General features: G+C 51.5%; 1 protein-coding gene across 1 annotated transcript in view; it reads left to right on the plus strand.

Annotated features, from left to right (window-relative positions):
* Positions 1-18,624, plus strand: part of LOC118980237 (O-acyltransferase like protein) — a 45,376-nt gene extending 26,752 nt beyond the window's left edge. Inside the window, exons 9-16 of the mRNA XM_037036746.1 lie at positions 5,233-5,334; positions 9,713-9,878; positions 11,392-11,471; positions 14,425-14,538; positions 16,046-16,178; positions 16,690-16,876; positions 17,849-17,991; positions 18,288-18,624. Coding sequence (XP_036892641.1) covers positions 5,233-5,334; positions 9,713-9,878; positions 11,392-11,471; positions 14,425-14,538; positions 16,046-16,178; positions 16,690-16,876; positions 17,849-17,991; positions 18,288-18,425 — 1,063 coding nt within the window. The 3' untranslated portion in view covers positions 18,426-18,624. The remainder of the gene's footprint in view (positions 1-5,232; positions 5,335-9,712; positions 9,879-11,391; positions 11,472-14,424; positions 14,539-16,045; positions 16,179-16,689; positions 16,877-17,848; positions 17,992-18,287) is intronic.
* The last annotated feature ends 313 nt before the right edge of the window (positions 18,625-18,937 follow it).

Consider the following 18,937-nt stretch of genomic DNA (forward strand, 5'->3'; position numbering starts at 1 on the left):
CTCCCCATTTTTTAAGTTGAGGTGAAATTCACATAACATAAAATTGACTGCTTAAAGTGAGCAATTCAGCAGCATCTGGCATGTACACAGGTTGTACGACCACCACTTTTCTCTATTTCCGAACATTTTCATCACCCCCCCCCAAAACTCCATGCCCATGAAGAAGTCACTCCCCAGCCACGCCCCACCCCCCCCCCCCATTCCTGAAAACTTGCCTTCTGTCTCTGTGGATTTACCTGTTTGGACATTTCGTAGAAACAGATTGTGTCACATGTGGCCTGTCGTGCTGGCTTCTGTCACTTAGCGCGATGTTTTTGACACCCGTCTATGTTGTAGCCGTGTCAGAACTTCATGTCTTGCTGTGGCTGAGTAATCGTCCGCTGTACGGACAGATCACAGAACCTCCACTTTGAAGAGAAGGAAATTGAGACGGAAGGGCACAGTCCTGGTGGTCCTATGATGGNGCCCCCCATTCCTGAAAACTTGCCTTCTGTCTCTGTGGATTTACCTGTTTGGACATTTCGTAGAAACAGATTGTGTCACATGTGGCCTGTCGTGCTGGCTTCTGTCACTTAGCGCGATGTTTCTGACACCCGTCTATGTTGTAGCCGTGTCAGAACTTCATGTCTTGCTGTGGCTGAGTAACCGTCCGCTGTACGGACAGATCACAGAACCTCCACTTTGAAGAGAAGGAAATTGAGACGGAAGGGCACAGTCCTGGTGGTCCTATGATGGAAACTCAGCCACCGGACTCCGGCGTTCAGGAGTTCACGTTTTAGCCACGGGGTTGGCCCACCTCTCCCTCTCCTGAGCTGAATGTGCCTTCCTCCTCCACAGGGAGGTGATGATGGTCGATAGCAGCTCTTCTTACCAGATGCTAAGCACCAGCCAGCCAGCCACAGCCTGGTGAATGTCTGTTTGTCAGGCCTCATGCTGGGTCCTGAGATACAGCGGTGGGTAAAACAGAGAAGGACCACCCCTGGTGCTTCCATTAGAGAGTGTGTATGTGTGTGTGTGCACAGGAAACCAGCAACAAGCACAGAAATGAACAAGAAACAAGCTGGTAGTGATAAACGTCAGGGAAGAACTAGACGGGGAGATGAAAGGGGCAGCCATTTCAGTGAGGTTGGAGAAGCCTTGTCTGATGAGGGGCCGTCCCATCTGAGACCTGAATGGCAAGGGGAAGCCTGCTGGGAGAAAGCCCAGGACAAGAAAGTTCCCGCAGAGGGAGCAACTAGGGAAAAAGGGTGGAGTCGAGAGACAGTGAGCCTTGGTGAAGGGTATCAGAGGCTGCAGGTCATCCTGAGCCCTCAGTGGGAAACTGAGACGGCAGAAGGGAGGCTGACGCATAGTGCAGGTGTGGGGGAAAAGGGGAAGTGAAGGCAGGCAAGGGGGGCGGGACTGACCGCAAAGGACCTTGTAGCAATGCCAAGGAGTTTGGGCGGCTGTGTTGGTGAAATGGGAAGTCACTGGATCACTTGAGCTTGGAAGGTGATATGATCCGACATTTTAATAGGGTCACTCTGGCTCCCAGGTCAATAGTGGATCTAAGGAGGGCCAAAGCGGGAGCAGGAAGACCAATCGGGTGACCTTTGTCGAATTTCAGATGAGAAATGATTAAGGCTTGGACTGGGTGTTAGTGGCTGGAATCGAGATAAGGCCACGTTCAAGCTACGTTTTAGAGGTGGAATTGTTGGAACTTGTCGATGGGTTGGATGTGAAATGTGAACAAGGAGGAGTTGAGGCCAACATCTAGGTTTTGGCTTTGGAAACCGAGCAGGTGGTGATGTTCGCGATGGACGGGGAAGAGATCAGAGGAGAAGCAGGCTTGGGAGAGAGAAGTCTGGCTTCCTGTTCTAGACATGCCAAGGCTGAGGGGCCTTGCAGACTTCCATGCAGAGATGTGAAGTAAGCAGCTGCCTCGGTGAGTCTGCAGCTCAGTGGAAATGTCGAGGCGGGAGAGGGAAATTGTGCAGTGCCTGGAACACTGGTGGTGGTTTTAAAGCCGCAGGACCGAGTCAGCTGCGGGAGGAGCATGGGATGGCAGATGGGGGCTGAGTCCCAGACATCCGATGTCCCAGCCTTTAGAAGCTGGAGATACGAGGAGGAGCCGGGAAAGGAGCCTGACAAGGCCTTTCTTGTCCCCCATCTAAAATGACTCCCAGCACTCTCCTTCATTTTTCCTGCTTTGTTTGTTCTCTTTATCTAATCACTATAGCTGCCTCTTTCTCTCTCTCTGTCTCCCTCTCTCGTCTGTCTCCACTGGGATGTAAGGCAGGATGTTTTCTGTTTCATGTGCTGCTATCACCAGTGCCGAGGGCAGTGCCAGGCACGTAACACTGCTCAACACGTCATTGTTGGAATGATTTCTTAATTGTCTTATCTCAAGACTCTAGTGTGGCAGTTTCTTGGGGCAGAAAAAGTAGGGTGCCGAATAAGCTGAAGCCTGCCTGCTAGGGCAACAGCTCATGCTAGGAGGTGGCCAAGGTGACAACAGACAGTAGCCCAGACAGACAAGGGTCAGAGTCCACCCTCAGCGGCGAGCCCAGCAGAGATACGGAACCACTGGGCAGCAGACTTCCCAACGGGGCCCAGCTGAGTCTAACCTGGAGTTGAAGCCCAACTGCAGGAGACCCAGGGCAGGCGCTGAGGGCAGCAAAGCCTGTTTACAGCCCAGCAAAGACCAGAACTCTGTTCCCTGCAAAGGAGGCTGATACAAACAAGGCAAAAACAGACCAAAACAGAAAACAAAAGAAAAATCCCACCCCACACCATATGCTGAATGCACTGGTGGGCAGAGCTCCAAGCTCTGGGAGGGCGGCTGGCAAGGACGGATCAGGATGGCTGGAACCACAGCCAAGCTCAAGCGGCAGAATTGCCACTTGGAGGGAAGGACTTGAGAGGCCACAGGTCATCCTGGGCCATCGGTGGGAAACCGAGACAACAGAGGAGCCATAGGGTCAGCTCAAAGGTATCCAAAACACAGACCTAGGTGACTGAAATTCCAAATGTCCAAGAAACTGCAGATCTGTGCTACCTCACAGCTGGCTCGGTGGGCAGCCTGGAGAAAGCTCCTCCCGCTATCTGTGGTTCTGAGCATCCAGTCCTTGCCCAATGGCACCAGCATTGCCCGGAAGCTTGTTCAAAATGCAGATTCTCAGGCCCCACCCAGACCCACTGAATCAGACACCTGGGCTGCTACAAGCTGTCCAGCTGCTGCTGCCGCTGCTACAGACAGAGGTCCAGTGAGGACTTGGACAGAGGACTTGGACCCTGAACTGCTCCTGTACCATAGATCCCAGTACCGTCTAAGAAACAAAGAAATATACTTTGTTCTTCGCCGCTGTTTGCTTTTACTTTTCATTGCCAGTCTCAGCAACTATTTCTCCCTTACAATTTCATTTTATTACTTTATAAAGTACATACAGGCTTTTAAGGGAACTTTGTGTTTGAACAATGGAAACATTACTAAGAATGAAAGTTCGTATGGCCACTCTGCTAAGAGCTTACAGTCTCCTGTCTTGCACGTGTCTCCCAATTGACCTATGGAGCCGGAACCAATATCAGGCCCATTTTACAGATGAGAGAGTTGGTGTTCAGAGATGAAGTAACGTACCCAAGTCCCCCAGCTGGGAAAGTTAGAATCAGAGGTCACGTGGAATGTTCGTTTCGTGGCAAAACTATGTCTTAACCACGAGGTCGCTGATGGGTTCACATGGGAAAACCAGAGACGTGGCGGGTTAACCAGTGACGTTTTAGAATCCCTTTCTGCCTTTCTGGGTGACTTCTCCATTGCAGGACTTTACTCTCTCCCAGTCCATTTAGGTCTCCAACTCTTCTCGGTCTCCTGGAACCACGTGTGTTGCTCAGAGCCCATGATCCTGCCAGCCTTTCCCTCTGTCCTGTCTTCATGGACTGGAAAAGGCTGGACGGCGCACACAGAGGGAGACCCAGGCCTTGCTCAGCAACCACACTGGCCACAGGGAGCCGGTCATGCTGAAACACAGGCTTGCTCAGGCCCCTGGCTCTTCCTTCCCTGAACTTTGGAGGAGGCCAAATGAGAACCGACTTCCTAATTCCACACGGCGGCGCTCTTTCTTAGATGTCTCTAAGTTCTAGCTGGCAGAGAATGAAGGCGTCCTCCAACAGTCCCTGATCCCTTCCAAGTCCCACCCAACAGATGAGGTTTTTTGCAGAGGAAATGCATTCATTCCTGAGGGAAACGCCCACAAGGATCATTTATATACCAAGGATGGGAAACTCGCAAACTTGTTTACCATCGCATTATGACTCAAAGAAAGGCCTACCCTCAGTTTCTTTAACTGAACCCTCGTGAATTTGTCATGAGGATGTGCTGGTTGGGGATTCTCACAGGGATCTTGGGCAACCCACGTAACAGTCTGGGAGTCTTAACATCCGTATTAGGTAGGCAGGATTGGTAATACAGTCCCCTTTACCTAACAGAGCTGTTTACTCATTTTTTTGATTATTCACTCAAAAGCCATTGCAATGTGGTTGGTAAGGCCCAAGATGCAAAAGCAACCCCAGAGATGGTGCTGTGAAAATGATGTGGTACTACAGAAATGAACGATTAAACATTTTTATTGACCGATTTTAGAGGAACAGAGGGGGAGAAGGAGAGGGGTGGGGAGAGAGAAAGAAACATTTTTTTTTGTTCTACTTATTTATGTATCCACTGTTTGATTCTTGTATGTGCCCTGACTGGGGAAGAAGCAAAAGGCCTTGACATTGTTACACTGCCTAGCCTAATATGGCAGTGATTAGCATTCACCCAATATTTCCAGCTCTCCTCCCTCCAGACACTTGGTAACATGGCCTTTTCCGGCCCCATAGTGGTTGGTGGGCCACATTACCAGGTCCGACCTGGTACTGGCCTCGTGCTGAGAGCTTTAAACACGGCCTTTCTGGGCTAGGACAGGTGACTGCTGGCTTGAGGCCCTCCAGAACTCTCTCATCCTCTGCTATGATCTCTGGTAAGCTTGAAGACTCCACCAGCCTGGGTCCCCAGTGCTGAAGTCGCCGACCTTAAAGTGGATGGCTGTGGGCATGTGGCAGAAACAAGAAAAAAAAACCACGCTTGTTGTTTTAAGACTTGGAGGCTTGTTTTGTTATTGAAGCACCATTCATCCTGCCTTGATTGAGAAACCAAATTAATCAGCTGATGAGCTGTATCGCTGGCCAGTAATTCCTGTTACTCTTCTTCCCTCTCAGTGGCTGGTTAAGTGTGAAGTCATTTTTAAAGATGCAGCAGCCTTCCAAAAAAGGAATAACTGCTCATATCATACTGAGATACTACTTTAATCGCTTTGTAAGGTAGGTTTATTGGTATAATTTCTCGATTTACTATGGCTGTGTAGTAATTTCTGATCTTTAAATTCTCAGACTCTCTCTTGAAATAATTTTTAAAGAAAAATAAATGGAGAAACACCATTTTCTTCCTTAAATATAGCTGGTTTTTCCTGGCTTACTGGCTTTTGCCAATGGGAGATTCCAGTTTTCATGGTATTTGTCCTAATAAAATTCGAGCTCTCTTAAACCAGCAAAAACATCCTTATTCCTTAAGCTGATGGGCAGCAGATTCCAATAAATGTACTGTCAGATTTTCACAGAACCCTTATGCACCGAGAATTTGTATGGCTCCTGCAATTGGTAGTAATTGGATCCTGTAAATAAGAGTATTCACGGTAATGATGAAGATAAAAATAAGATACAACCAGGAGACAGGCTGGCTGATGCTTGGGACAGTGGTCATTCTGCTGGGAGAGGGGCAGGGTGATGATCTTCACGAGTGTGTGGTTGGCGGGGGCCGAGGATGGCAGTATTGGGACAGAACATGAAATCGGCGGGACAGCAGCGTGGCAGGCATGTACTAGGACAGTCTACATTTATAGAGAAACGCCCTTCAACTCATGGAACCCAACCCCTCCGTTTATATATTTTCCAAATCAATTAGTTGCTGAACTAGAGGCCGACTCTCGTTCCTCAGGGCCATGCCCTCCTGTCACACTGTGCTGTCGTGACATCAGGAGGGGAGTCCTGGAACCATCTTCTGGGCCAGTGGCATGGAATGGGGAGGAACTGACTGGAGCTTGTCTGCCGGGCTTGTTTCCTGGCTCCACCACTTACCAGCTGTGTGACTTTGGGCAAGTGTCACAGCCTCTCTGTGCTTGAGTTTTCTCATCGTAAAAGTGGAGAAAATAATGACATCACTTCCTTGCACTCTCATGAGGAGTAAGTGGGGTAATGGATGTAAAGCACTTAGAAAAGTGCATGATACCCAGCAAGCCTTCAATAAATGTGAGTTATCATTTGACTTTTCCTGTAAAAAGGTTAAGAATGAGTGCAAGTGAAGGCAGAGACCTTTATTGATTTGCTTTCACCGGGGCTGTGGGCTTTCTTCCAAGTGCGGTTAAACCTAGCCCTCATCCTGGGAAGGACAGAATGCTGCTTCTGTCATTGTTAGTTGGACGCGTGGCACTGGGTCAAGTAGCCTGCCTGTCCTGAGTCTTCAGGAGGGGAGGGAGCGGCATTCAGGCTGAGGGTTCAGCGTGATAAGATGGGGTGGTGGGGGTCTGTGGTGGGCATTTAATAGTGTGGTGGGTTCTGCCCAGTAAACTTGCTTCAGAGGGAAAATCCTGGAGCAGGGATTGAAGAGCAAGACGTGTTTCTCCAGGCAGATCAAGCCATGGTGGGGGACAGGGAGAGCTCAGGGTGAGAAGGGTAGGTGGGGAGGCATTATGGGGCAAGATGGAGGCAAGGACCCCCGTGAGCACATTGCTGTACCACCTGGGCCAGGATTTGGTGTGGCGCTTGCCAGTGGGAATGGAGAGAGGGCAAGTCAAGGACACTCTCATTCCTGGCCTGAGCGACATGGCAGATGGTGGTGACATTCTTGAGACAGGGAGGTCTGGAAGAATTCCAGATTGGACCAGGAAGAGAAGGAGTCCAACCTGGGACAACGTTTTCGACAATGTCACCAACCCGCTGTTTGGGCATCCTCTTCAAGGTAAACCCAGTGGAAAAAGGAGCCAGGTCCTCTGAGGTTCTCATTCATGCTGGCAAACTCTGTTACTGCTCAACTATGATTTGTTCCTTGCCTGCTTACCTCCAAGAGGAGCAGGAGTAAGATCATTAGTCCACACTCTTGTTCTATATTTACTGAGGGTCTGCTGTGTGGTAGGCATTGGGCTAAGCCCCGAGAATTTAGCAGTTAATAAACTGTGCAGTGCCTTCTGGCATGGGGGTTACATTCTGGTGAATAGAGCTAGACAATAAACAAATAAGTAGGCAACATTCAGTTGCAATATGCAAATAAATTTGTAACAACTCAGTGATGATAAGTGGCACAAAGTGATAATTTGTAGAAGGAAATAAGACAGGGTCTTCCTCTGTAAGGGTGGCCAGGGAAGGTGACATTTGTCAAGAAATCTTCTAAGTAAAGAAAATGCTCTGAGGGAAGAAGAGTCCATTCAGGGGGGACCAAGTACAAAAGCCCAGAGGAGGGAGTGTGGTTAGCATGTTTGAAGATCCCCCAAGGGCCCGAGGATGCTGGAGTGGAAACAGAGGAAGGAACAAGGTCCGAGGGGCAGGGCCGGGTGGGTGGGCCGCCCCCGTGCTGCATGGCCTGGGGCCACCTAAGGGACTTTCCATTTTACTGCGAGACAAGAGCCTTGGGCGTCTTCTGCATTCTGTAGGGAAGTGGCGTGGTCACATGTACATTCCACAAGGATCACTCAGACAGCAGGGCTGAGGACAGATGGTGACCGGGAGGGGCAGGAGACGGCGGGCCAGTGCAGAGCTACTGCACATCATAAGAAAATGCAAATGAGCCCTTTGCCCACCTTCAAGGGCTCATTCGGCACAGAGATGATCTCATGGGAAGGGAGGAGGGCAAAAGCTCCAGACCCTTAAAATGACATGACTCTTCTTACTGGGGCCTACATCTAAACGATGGGGTTTTAAAAAGACAGGTTGTGATGGAAACGTCTGACCGTAACAGATGGTCTCACCCCTCCATCAAGGGGCCCTGCCAGCCTCACTTTGCACGGGGCACCTTTGTGAACAGTTTCCTGTGGATTCCTGCAGAGGCATTCCATGTATTTCTATGTACTTTTTTTAATGTCTAGGATTATGCTATATGCAGTATTTCCACACAGCTCTTCCCACTTCATAACTTCACATTGGCATGTGCTATTTGCATGCAAGGACCTGCCTCCCTGGTTGAAAAGGTGGCCCAGGATAGCCCTGTATGGGTAGACCATCACGCATACAGCCTGTCCCATCAATGGGCACAGAGGAAATTTCCCAGTGTTTCGCCATTTCAAACAGTGATACCATGCTCATGTGTACGTAATTCGTGCCCTTGTGTGAACATGTTTGCAGGTAAATTCCTACCAGCGTAACTGATGGTTTGAGAGGCCTGTTTCTCAGACCTCCTCAACGGGGCCAGTATTGCACATTTTCATCTTGGAAAACCTGCTCTGACTTTGAGTCTTCTGGAATCTTTGAAAACACTGAAGCATTTGTACATTTATATGACACTTTCAATGTTTCAAACTGTTTTCTTGTTCATCTCATTTAATTCTCAAAAAATCTAAGGGGCAGAAATCCTCCCCTTCGAAGGATAGAAGGAATCATCACCTGTGTTTTCCACAGAAGAGGACACACAGAAGTGATCTGATTTTCACAGTGTGAAAATTTAGACAAAACCAGAGCTCACGTTTCTTGCTCTTTCCCTACAGCCTCACTCCTGACTCTGGGCCCATCCAGCAGCCTCTGCCCCGCCCCCACAGGCTGCATTTTCACCAGCACCCCAGGGAGGGCTGTGGGTAATGGGTGGGGGAATGCAGACTGTACCACGCTCCCTCCTGAGGACGTCTGATCTGGGCTCTGCTTCAGATGGGAGCAGGGCTAACTCACTCTCCAGGGAAGGGAGTGGAGACAGACCGTGGGAAGGGAGGCTGGTGGAAGCCCCCAGGGAGGGCCCAGCACCCAGGGAGGGCGTTGTGGCTGTTGCCTGAGCTGATCTGTGACAGTCCGGTGCTCTCACTGCCCTACTCTGACGGGCAATTCCAGCCCTGCTTCCCACATTTCCCCGCCCTCCTGGACACTCCCTAGGAAGGATTTGATCACTCTGGGGAGGACAGGGAAGCCCATGGGTCTGGGGCCTGAGTGCAGACCAGAGGCTGGTTGCTGACCTGTGATGATGCCGAGGGGGCACTCCAGCAGTCTCGCCTTCCCACCTGTCACCCCCCAACCCCGGGCCCTGACGCCCCCACCCAGGGGTGATGGAGGTGATGGAGGTAATGGAGATGCTCCTGGGCCGTGTGCTCTGCCCTTGGTTGCACTACCCCGAGCTTTTAAACACAGTTTTCAGAAACAGGTCTCTGACCACAGCCCACCCAGAATGGTGCGTGCCTCCCTGCCACAGAGTCGTGTGGACACCTGTCACCCGTGCTGTCCCAGCTCAGGGGCTGACAGGTAGGATGTGCTCTGTGAACAATGAACAGTATTTGGCATCAGCAGCCCCTGAGCCAGCACGCGAGAGGTGCACACGAAACGAGCTTGAACCCACGAGTGTTTAGAGCACGTTACCTGTGTTAGGCAATCTCACCCGTTTCCATGTGCCCAGCCGGGGGAGGGAGCAGGCCCACTGAGGAGTCGCCTGCTCTCGCTCTCTGTCCCCTCCCAGGCTGCAGCCTCTCCACATATATTCTGTGTGCTTGCTGGTTGGAGTGTTCTCCCTCGTGCCCTGGGGACCCGTCTGGGAAGTGCCGAAGCTCCACCTGGACAACTGCCGGCGAGCGTGGTGGACGAACTTGCTGTTGCTAAATAACTTCCTGTCGGTCCGCAATGTGGTGAGTCCCGAGGTGCATCTGGGAGCAAAGGCCGTGACACATGTCCCATGGTTCCATGAACTTCCCATGGGCCAACTTGAGGTATCTGGTCCCCTTCCCCCTGGTATATTCTCTGGAGTAGCTGTGATGCCGTGGGAAGGTGGGCTGTGGGCAGGGAGTCCAGTCTCTGGTGATGGAGGGGTGGTAACTACACCAGTCTCGGCAGGGTCAGTAGCTGGGAGAGGCAGAGGGAGAATCAGGGGACTAGGCATGGAGTGGCCAGCCACCTGGGGACATGTCCCGAATGCAGCTGGCCCTGCTGCCTCACGGTTCCCGTCCCAGTCCACGGTGCCCTGGGGGATGGACAGTCTTTTCACACCGAGAGCCTGTAGTGAGGTGGAACATTGCATGAATGAATTCTGTTCCATCTGAAGCCAGATCTGGGAGAGCAACAACAGTTGCATACACTGGCTTCGGCTTCCCCAAAGCCCTAGCTTCCTCGTGATGAACTTGGAGCAAATGCCAGTGAGATAGCTGTAGCTGCCTCGTGTCCTTGGCTTTGCATACGCCTGGCAAATGCAGCCGCAGAGAGGGTCACCAGAGTGGGGCCGATGGCCATGTGACCACTTACCAACTGGACGCTGCCTTCCACGCACGAGTGTCCAGCGGCTCCAACAGGGCGTGTGTCGCCATTGTACTGCCCTCAGGTGGGCCCACATTTGGGACACGGTCCTGTGGAGGGTGCAGCTGGCTGGGGCTGCCATTGCCTCCCTGAGGCCAAACCCACCTTAGATCCTCAGAAGCAGACGGGTGTGGACTGTCACATCCGAGTCCTCACCCATTTCCCTACCCTGGGACTTGTCTCCAACCGGCACAAGGAAAGCTGTCACTTCTGTTGGGTGAATCTTGTCTTCCTTGGATGGAGGGGGTGGGTGGCAAGACCAAGGTGCCTTTTGTCGCTGAGGCCAGAAGATCGCCCCCAGGGACTTCCACACAGAAGGAGCAAGACAGGTAGCTGCCTCCTTCCATACGAACATGGACGGACTGTGGGAAGAGGTGGTTCGGGCCAGACGGTCCCATGTCAATCATGTGTGGGAACTCTGGGTTTCCCACGTAACTTGTCTGGTGTTAGGCCTCCACTCTAAAGGGTTACATTCTCTCCTCCTAGAGGAGAGGGTGTGGGGGAGGGTGGGGGAGGCCAGGAGGCAAGAACCGCAGTGTTCCTTCTGACTCAGCCACCCCAGAACAATAATTAATCCTTGCATTTGTGTAACATATAGAGTTTAGTTCCCACAACTGTCCTCGGAGATTAGCTTTTTCTTTTTTAAACAAGAAAGACAAATGAATTTCTGTTTTAGAGATGGGAACCTACCATCCAGGTTTGTTATCTAGATTAGACGTGGTGAGGTACATGTGAGGAATCTGTGACCCCAAATCCCCCCACTTCTCTCCTGAACCCTCTCCTGGTCCAGGCGGGGAGGACAGTGACAGGCTGGTCAGTGATGGGGAGAGGTCACCTTTGCTCTCTTTTCAGTGCAACGGCTGGACGTGGTACCTTGCCAACGACTTTCAATTCCACCTCATGACACCAGTGATCGTCTTCGTCCACGGAAAGTGAGTCTTATGGGGACAGGTTTTCTCCCTATGTGTCCTTTCCCACGAAACTCCGAGAGGGCCCTCCAGCTCTGGGGAGAGAGAGCGCTTTGGGCACTGGGGCTGCGGACCTCTCAGACGGGGCTACAACACGCATCCCTCTACTGTTTACCTTCGCCTGTGTCCCCCTCCAGGCTTTGTCCCCCACAAACCAGTCTGTGTCCTCGCAGAGTGATGACTAGAGTGCCTCCCATGGAACTCCGTTCCTACAAACTTTTCCACATAGTGACAGGACCTGTGTGCGTGTCGGTTTCAGGATGAACTATTATTTTGGCAGCTGGGCATCCAGACCGTTTCCAAGTTTTCATGACTGTGAATGGCACTGCAGTGAGCGCCTTGGAACGTGCTGCGCTTGCTCTTAGTTGTTTCCTTGGGGACATATATGCAAGTGCAGTTCGTAGGTCAAACGGGAGGAACGACTTTGTGACATGTCGGGAGATTGCTTTCCGGAAGGAGGGAAGTGATTTACGACACTCCAAGCCGTCCATCAGCACACCTGCTTCTCCCCGTCAGAGATTTACCACCTGAATTTCTGTTAGGGTTAGGAAGGCTTTAAACTAAGGCCTCAGTCATTCATGGAGAGACTGACAGTTTGTGCCTTATCCATGCCATATTTTAAAAGATTTATTCTCCTCATTTGTTAAATTTAAGAACATTGGAAAAAATATTAAAAAACATTAGGGTGGCCCTGGCTAGCGTGGCTCAGTTGGTTGGAGCGTTATCCCATAACTGAAAGTTTGTGGGTTCAATTCCCGGTCAGGGCACATACTGAGGTTGCAGGTTTAGTTCTAGGTCTGGACACATATGGGAAGCAATCGATCAATGCTTCTGTCTTGCATTGATGTTGCTTTTTCTCTTCCTCTCTCTCTAAAAAGCAATGAAAAATGTCCTCAGCTGAGGATAACACACACACACACACACACACACACACAACCTCAAGAACAACAACAACAAAAGCATTAGGATGAAGAGAGGCAACACAATCACCCCAGACCCATTTCCTCCTCAGGGAGATGTGAACTTGTTGTCAATATTTCGGTGTCTATCCTTCTGATCCTTTTTTGTATAGATTTTTATGCAAGGAAGGATTCTGTACACGTACTTTAGTATGTTTCTTATTAATAGTTTTATGGCATAAACTTTTCCCTGTTGGATTAGGGCCCATCCCAGTGACCTCGTTTCACCTTAATCATCTCTTTAAAGACCCTGCCTGCAAATTCAGTCACATTCTGAGATGCTGGGGGTTAGAATTTGGGGCAACACAATCTAGCCCATCTAGCCAATCTAGGCAGTGCCTATCGGTGACTGTTAGTCTAGCTGCAGTGGTCATTAGCTAGTGCAGTCTCGTCTGGCTCCCGAGAGGTGCCACGGATGGGGATCAAGTCCCCCAGGGAGTTAGACAAATATTTGGGCAAATGTGGGTTTTTGTGAGACGGTCAGACGGGATGGTTTACCCCCGACCTAGGACAATCAGTTCCCTGTGCCTCCCTATGCCACACCTGGTGGGAACCTGCTTGAGTGTCCCTGTGACTGAGGAAATCTGACCCCAGTGTCAGCGTCTTCCTTAGCTGCCCTGGAAGACAGATTTCATTTCCTCAGCCACGAGCCCGCATTCTCCAAGCTTGTGACTGTGCAGCTGCACTGAGCTTTTAAATGAAGGGAGGGGTAAAAGGTAGGCTTTTATTTCCTTCGGAGAGTGAACTAGCATGGAATGCCAGTCGTTTAAGCACAGAGCTGCAGGGTCTGGCAACAGGTGGTAAACGTGCAGCACAGCCGCCAGCCTGCCCCGCCCACACTCACCGCAGACATCACTCATCGATCGCAGCACCACTGAGCTCAGACTCCGCCTCTCCTCCAAGCATCGATGCTACACTAGAATGGGCACTCTGGACGAAAATCCTTTTCTCCCTGGATCACTCTGGTGATAACTGAGTGGCAGCTCATCTCTTCCTCATGAAGAACCATGGCAACGTCAAGCCTGGAATAGGGCTGTCAAAGGCATCACCTGGGGAAGCCATGCCTGGAGTGGCTTGTACCTGGGCTGGGCATTTCCACTGCTTGGTCCCAACCCTCGGAGTTCTTAGCTGGTACAAGCGGGTGGTGCCTTGCTCTGAGCCCGTGTTCCTACATCTCATTTCCTGCCCCAGAACCTCCTACGTCCTACAGCTGGGACTCCCTCGGGACCCCTGTGTCTTACACACTCGCAAACCCAAAACGTGCAGGAATTCATTTGTGTGGGATCACCCTTGACCCACGAAGGGTAGAAGACAGTACAAAAATACTTCCCTCTTTCACCCCCACCCCCCACCCTGGACAGTTCTCATTCAGGTGTATTTCATGAAGCTCTGCAGAACATTCTGGAAGACTTGCACATCGGCCACCTTGGTGGCTCATCCTCGCACTGAATTTTCTGTTCCCTGTTCTACTGCCCCATCCCTTACTTCCATCTCCATGCGAACGACTTGCACCCAGACATTTGTCTTTGCGTCCTGGGCCTGGAGTGGGTACCTGCGCACCAGGGTCCCACCCTGCCTCTGACAGTACCTCTCTCTCCTAAATCAGCGGTCACGATGTCTGCATGGCGCTTCATAGGTGACTTGGGACATTCCCAAGCTTGGTCTAATTTTGAGCTATACAGTCAATCTCAGGATGAGGCAGGTGAAGATGCCTTTACTATCCCGTTCTGGATAGTAAAGTCCTGCACAGGGTCTTCCGTTGGTCAACAGTCAAGTCTGAAGCCTAACTCAGCTCCTTCAGTTGCAGCCCAGCCCCACCCAGCCCCACTCTGCCTCCATGTCAGCCTCTCTTAGAGGATGGCCTAGCCTTTGCCAAGGTTTCCAGTCTTTCGTGGCCGCAGATTTTGCGGTGAAGGGGACGAAAGAGCACCCTTGTCAATGTCCTCTCTTTTCTGCAGAAGTAAGCCTGTCCTTGTCCTCCTCGGGGCCATGCTGTTCTTGGCGTCTTTCACTGCCACTGCTTTGCTCACGCTGGCTCATGACCTTCCCGTGGCAGCTCCATCGGAAGCCAGGTAAGCACCGTTCCCAGCCCACCCTGCTAGGTCCCTCACCCGCTCTGGGAATGCCGGGACCTCCCAGGGAGGGCTAGGAGTGAATGCTAGGCTGTTTGTGCTGTGCACAGTGGCTTCTGGAAACACTGGGTGGGGAGTGTTTGGCCCCGTTGCGAAAGTTGATTGCACTTTTGTTTCCAAACTTCCGAACCTTTCAGTTGGCACGGGGTCCTCTGGCCACTAACATGCTTCTCAGAGGAGAGGAGCGCCCCCATGTGGCTGTATTGTTTTTCCTCCAGTGGCAAACCTCTGCTGTTGGACGCAGAGACTGAAAGGTGAGGAAGCGGGGGTTACCCCTTCAAGGTCACGGGCTACTAAGTGGCATAGGTGTGAGTTGAACCTAGGACCTTACTCACTGCGCTATTTTGCCTCCTCAGTAAGGTGCGTCTAGCCATGGTTCCTTATGACCAACCACCCTGTGTATTATACAGGACAAACTGGTACAACTCACCTGCTAATCTATTCTCAATGCACCAGTTAGTGATGCAGAGGAAGATCCTATCCTGGAAGCCCTCTGCTCAAATTCCCCGAGTGGCCATCCATTGCTCTCAGAGCGCAGCCCCTGTCTGACCTCGTCCGTCACACTCTGTCTTGCCAGCTCCTGGACCAGCTATGCTGGCCTCCTTAGGTCCACACACCAGCTGTGCTCCCTCGTCAGGGCCTTTGCACAGGATGCTCCCTTACACAAAAACGTTTGCCCTTTAGCATCTACATCTTGGCAGGGCGTGCTCCTTCACTTCCCGCAGGTGTCTGTGCAAACGTCACAGACAGGTGTCACCTTCTCAGAGCAGCCTTCGCTGACCGCCTGAGGTAAAATAGCCCAGGACCATCCCTGGCACATGGAGTGCTCAATGTGTGTTGGTGAGTGGAAGGGACAAATGAGCGAATGAATGAATGACTATACCCTAGGCCTTTTCATCTGGGGAGCACCATGACCTCTGTCACATCATTGGCTTCTGTGGGCATTGCCAGGTGGCTGAGAGGGGGCTCACCGCTGCCTTGTCCAGTGCTCCTTAGCTCTGGATGCACATGAGAGTCCCCTGCAGGGCTTTTAATTCCCACAGATGACCCCAGAAAGCACTGTCTCAGACCAGTGGAATCACAGAGGTGTGGCCCAGGCCACCAAACTTTGTACAAGCTCCCAGGAGAAGATTCATTTCTTTCGGAAGGGGCTCAGTTCTGAGAACCACATCGTTTGAGTCATCCTGACAAAGCAGCTGCCAGAAACAATGATTGCAAATGGATGCAACCATCAAATTTCCCTGGGATCCAGGGTGGAGGGGCCCAAGGGATTTGGAACCTTAGCAAGCCAGCTGTGGCCTGCAGCAAGATCGCTACTGAGGAAATGAACAAAGGCACCCCAGATTTCACTTTGGGTCTGCTGATGGACTCCACGGGCATCTGAGAGACTCCCTTCTCCGTGTCCAGGCCAGGTATAGCCTTTGTCTTGTTTCCTTGTGTTCTTCAGTGAAAGGGCAGCCGTGCTGTATTTCTCGGAGTACTACACTAAGCCCTACTGCCGACTGGGGCCGTTCCTCGTGGGCGTCTTTCTGAGCATTTACGTGCACCAAGACCACCAGGCAAGCATCCTCAGAACCAAGGTAAGATTTCCTGTTTCATCAATTTTCACTTAAAGATGATTCAAGAGTCACGGCAAGTGGCAAAAGCAGCGCAGGTCTTGTGTGGCCTCGACCCAGGTTCTCCATTGGTGACGTGTGACAGTTGTAGGACATGGTCACAACCAGGAAGTGCCATCAGTCCATTCATGGACCTCAGATACGCTGGTGTCACGTGCAGTCCTTTATATGTGGTAGTGTAGTTCTGTGCAGTTTTATCAGGTGTGCAGGTGTGTGTAACTGCCACTGCAATCAGGACCCAGTACTCCTCCGTCACCATGCGGGTCTCCCTTGTGCCGACTTGCCGTGGCCACACCCACCCTACTCTGCCCTCACCCTGACCCTGGTGACCACTAACCAGAACCTGTGGGTGTTGACTGAGGTTTACGACTCGGCACCTAGAGTGACAGTGACGATACAAACCGAGGCAGTTGTGTACGTAGGTAAATGCACAGCGGCCACACGGGCCCTGAGCGGCATCTCTCCCGCCCTGCAGGTGCAGGCGGTGCTCGGGTGGATTTGCTCCCTGGCCACCCTGTTTGTGGTGGTTGCCATGGCGTATGCAGTGGATGACACCTCGGGCACCCAGCCAGCTGCCGCTGCTGTCTACCAGGCCCTGCACCGGACCCTGTGGGCGGCAGCCCTGGGCTGGGTGGTGTTTGCGTGTCACGAGGGCTACGGAGGTATGACGCTCGTGTGCCCACACTGTCCCTTTGAAGGTGACGAGTGTGAGACAGTGCACAGAGGGGCTCTTATTTGTTGGTGAATGACTCAGAAATATCCATTTGTCCATCTCCTTGGGGAACACACCCCACATACGCTGAGATTTTCACACTGGTTCGTGTACACACGAAGGAAAGTGTGGAAGGAAAGTTTGTGGCCTTTCCAGGGAAGCTGGTTTACAAGTTGGGAGAGAACAGGCAGGGTTGTGAGAAAAGCCCCAGCGTGGGAAATGAGAGTTTGAGGGCCACCCGGCCCGGCCTCAGTTTACCCCTCTTTAGGTGAGGCTCAAAGCATTGTTTCTGTCAGCTGCGGCTGGTGACAAAGCAGACCATGCTGAGCTTGTTCCTCTGTCCAGGGTCTTATTCTGTGGAGTTGTCCACGTTTCTGCCCCGGTTACAGCCTTTCCGTGGTGCCCTGTTACCAACGGCCATGGTCCTCAAACTTTAATAGTAGATGGGCCCATTCTAAAGGAGTAAGAGTTCTTTGGGATCCACATTACGGAATATTTGCTTTGAAGGAACCTAGAAGTTGATCGAATGCCAGACGCCCAATACTGGATGAAGAGTCCAAGGCCTGGCAATGTTAACTGCTTCGTGTCGAGGCCTAGCAGCTCAGGTGGCTGCACCTTGAACTAGAACTCAGACTAGTGAAAAGACTGCAGATTGTTTTATAGGCAGAATGTCTGAAACCAGCCTAGGGAAGGCAGCTGACTATAAACTCAGTGTCAGCCTCTCTTACTTTTCCATCTTCCTGCAGTGGGTTGTTGGGTGTGTTTTTTTTTCTTTGTGCATTTTCTTAAATGTGAATGAAGACTTCCAAGCGGAAGTCCACAGGCTCAGGGGCATCACCCGGAGGGTGCAGCGACAGCAATGGTGCCTTCACGGGCTCCACGGGGTCTCGCAGCTTGGTGACTCCAGGCCTGTTCCCTCCAGGTCTGGTGGCCCAGCTGCTTTCTAGCGGCGTCTGGAGTGTCCTGGCCACCATCAGTTACGCTTGCTACCTGGTGCACCCGATTGTTATCATCCTCTACAACGGACTTCAGGAAACGCTCATTCACTACACGGACATGAACATGGTGAGTCTGCAGCTCTGCGAGGCGTCACAGCTGCTCTCTTCTGGGGCCGCGAAGCAGCCTGCTGGCTCCGTTCGAAGCCTGGCGCTGTCCTGGCTGGGGGCCTGTTGTTCTTTGTTTTATTGGAGGGAGGGTCACAGCACAGCATCCTGTCCTTGCCCCAGGTCTTTCATTTTTAATGGTCAGGGCTGTTCGTCTGCAGATCCCTTTCCTGCAGCCAGGGCGGCAGACTTTACAATCCGCACACTGGAGGACTTTGAGAGTAAGGTTGTGTCCACTCTGCCCCTGCCTCTCTCCAGTTCTACCTTTTCTCCGGACACTGTGTGTTGACCTTCATCTCTGGGCTGGCCCTGACGCTCTTCATTGAGAAACCGTGTCAGGATCTGAAGCAGTGCCTTCTGGGATCGATGCCTGCAGAACCAGGGACGGTCGAGTAAAACCCCAAAGAACTGGTGGCCCTTTACCGGTGGTGAAGAACGGAAGCAGGGGTGGCCTCCCGTACCTAACAGTAGCTTGTGTGCCTGCGCAGGGGTGTCCGTCCAATTTTGTGAATGTTTATAGTGTGCAAGGCCTCTGTGTTTAGCCTGTAAAAAAGCTCAGTGTTTACTGTGTAAAAGAGTTCTCTGATAATCTTTTTAGTAGTATGATAATTGCCCTTGCATGTACTTTTTAGCAAAAAAAAAATATTTCTGAGTATCTTTGGTCTCATCCTGTGTTTTCTCTGTATCCGTGATCTTAGGAAAACATCAAATATCATGAATTGAATATAATTTGGCTTCAAATGCTCGTTTTTCTTACCAGAACCGCACTGGGTAGTTTCCCCCACTATACTGGTTTTGGGGTATTATGGCACCTCCACGGCTCCTAACTTTTTCTTGGACGCTCAGGATGATTTGACACGCTAGCGTGCACAATTCGTGGGCTTGTTGTTACAAGTCTTCTGAGCACT

Source organism: Sturnira hondurensis, unplaced genomic scaffold (assembly GCF_014824575.4).
Source record: "Sturnira hondurensis isolate 20B ecotype Veracruz unplaced genomic scaffold, ASM1482457v3 Scaffold0001872, whole genome shotgun sequence".
Classification (NCBI taxonomy): domain Eukaryota; kingdom Metazoa; phylum Chordata; class Mammalia; order Chiroptera; family Phyllostomidae; genus Sturnira; species Sturnira hondurensis.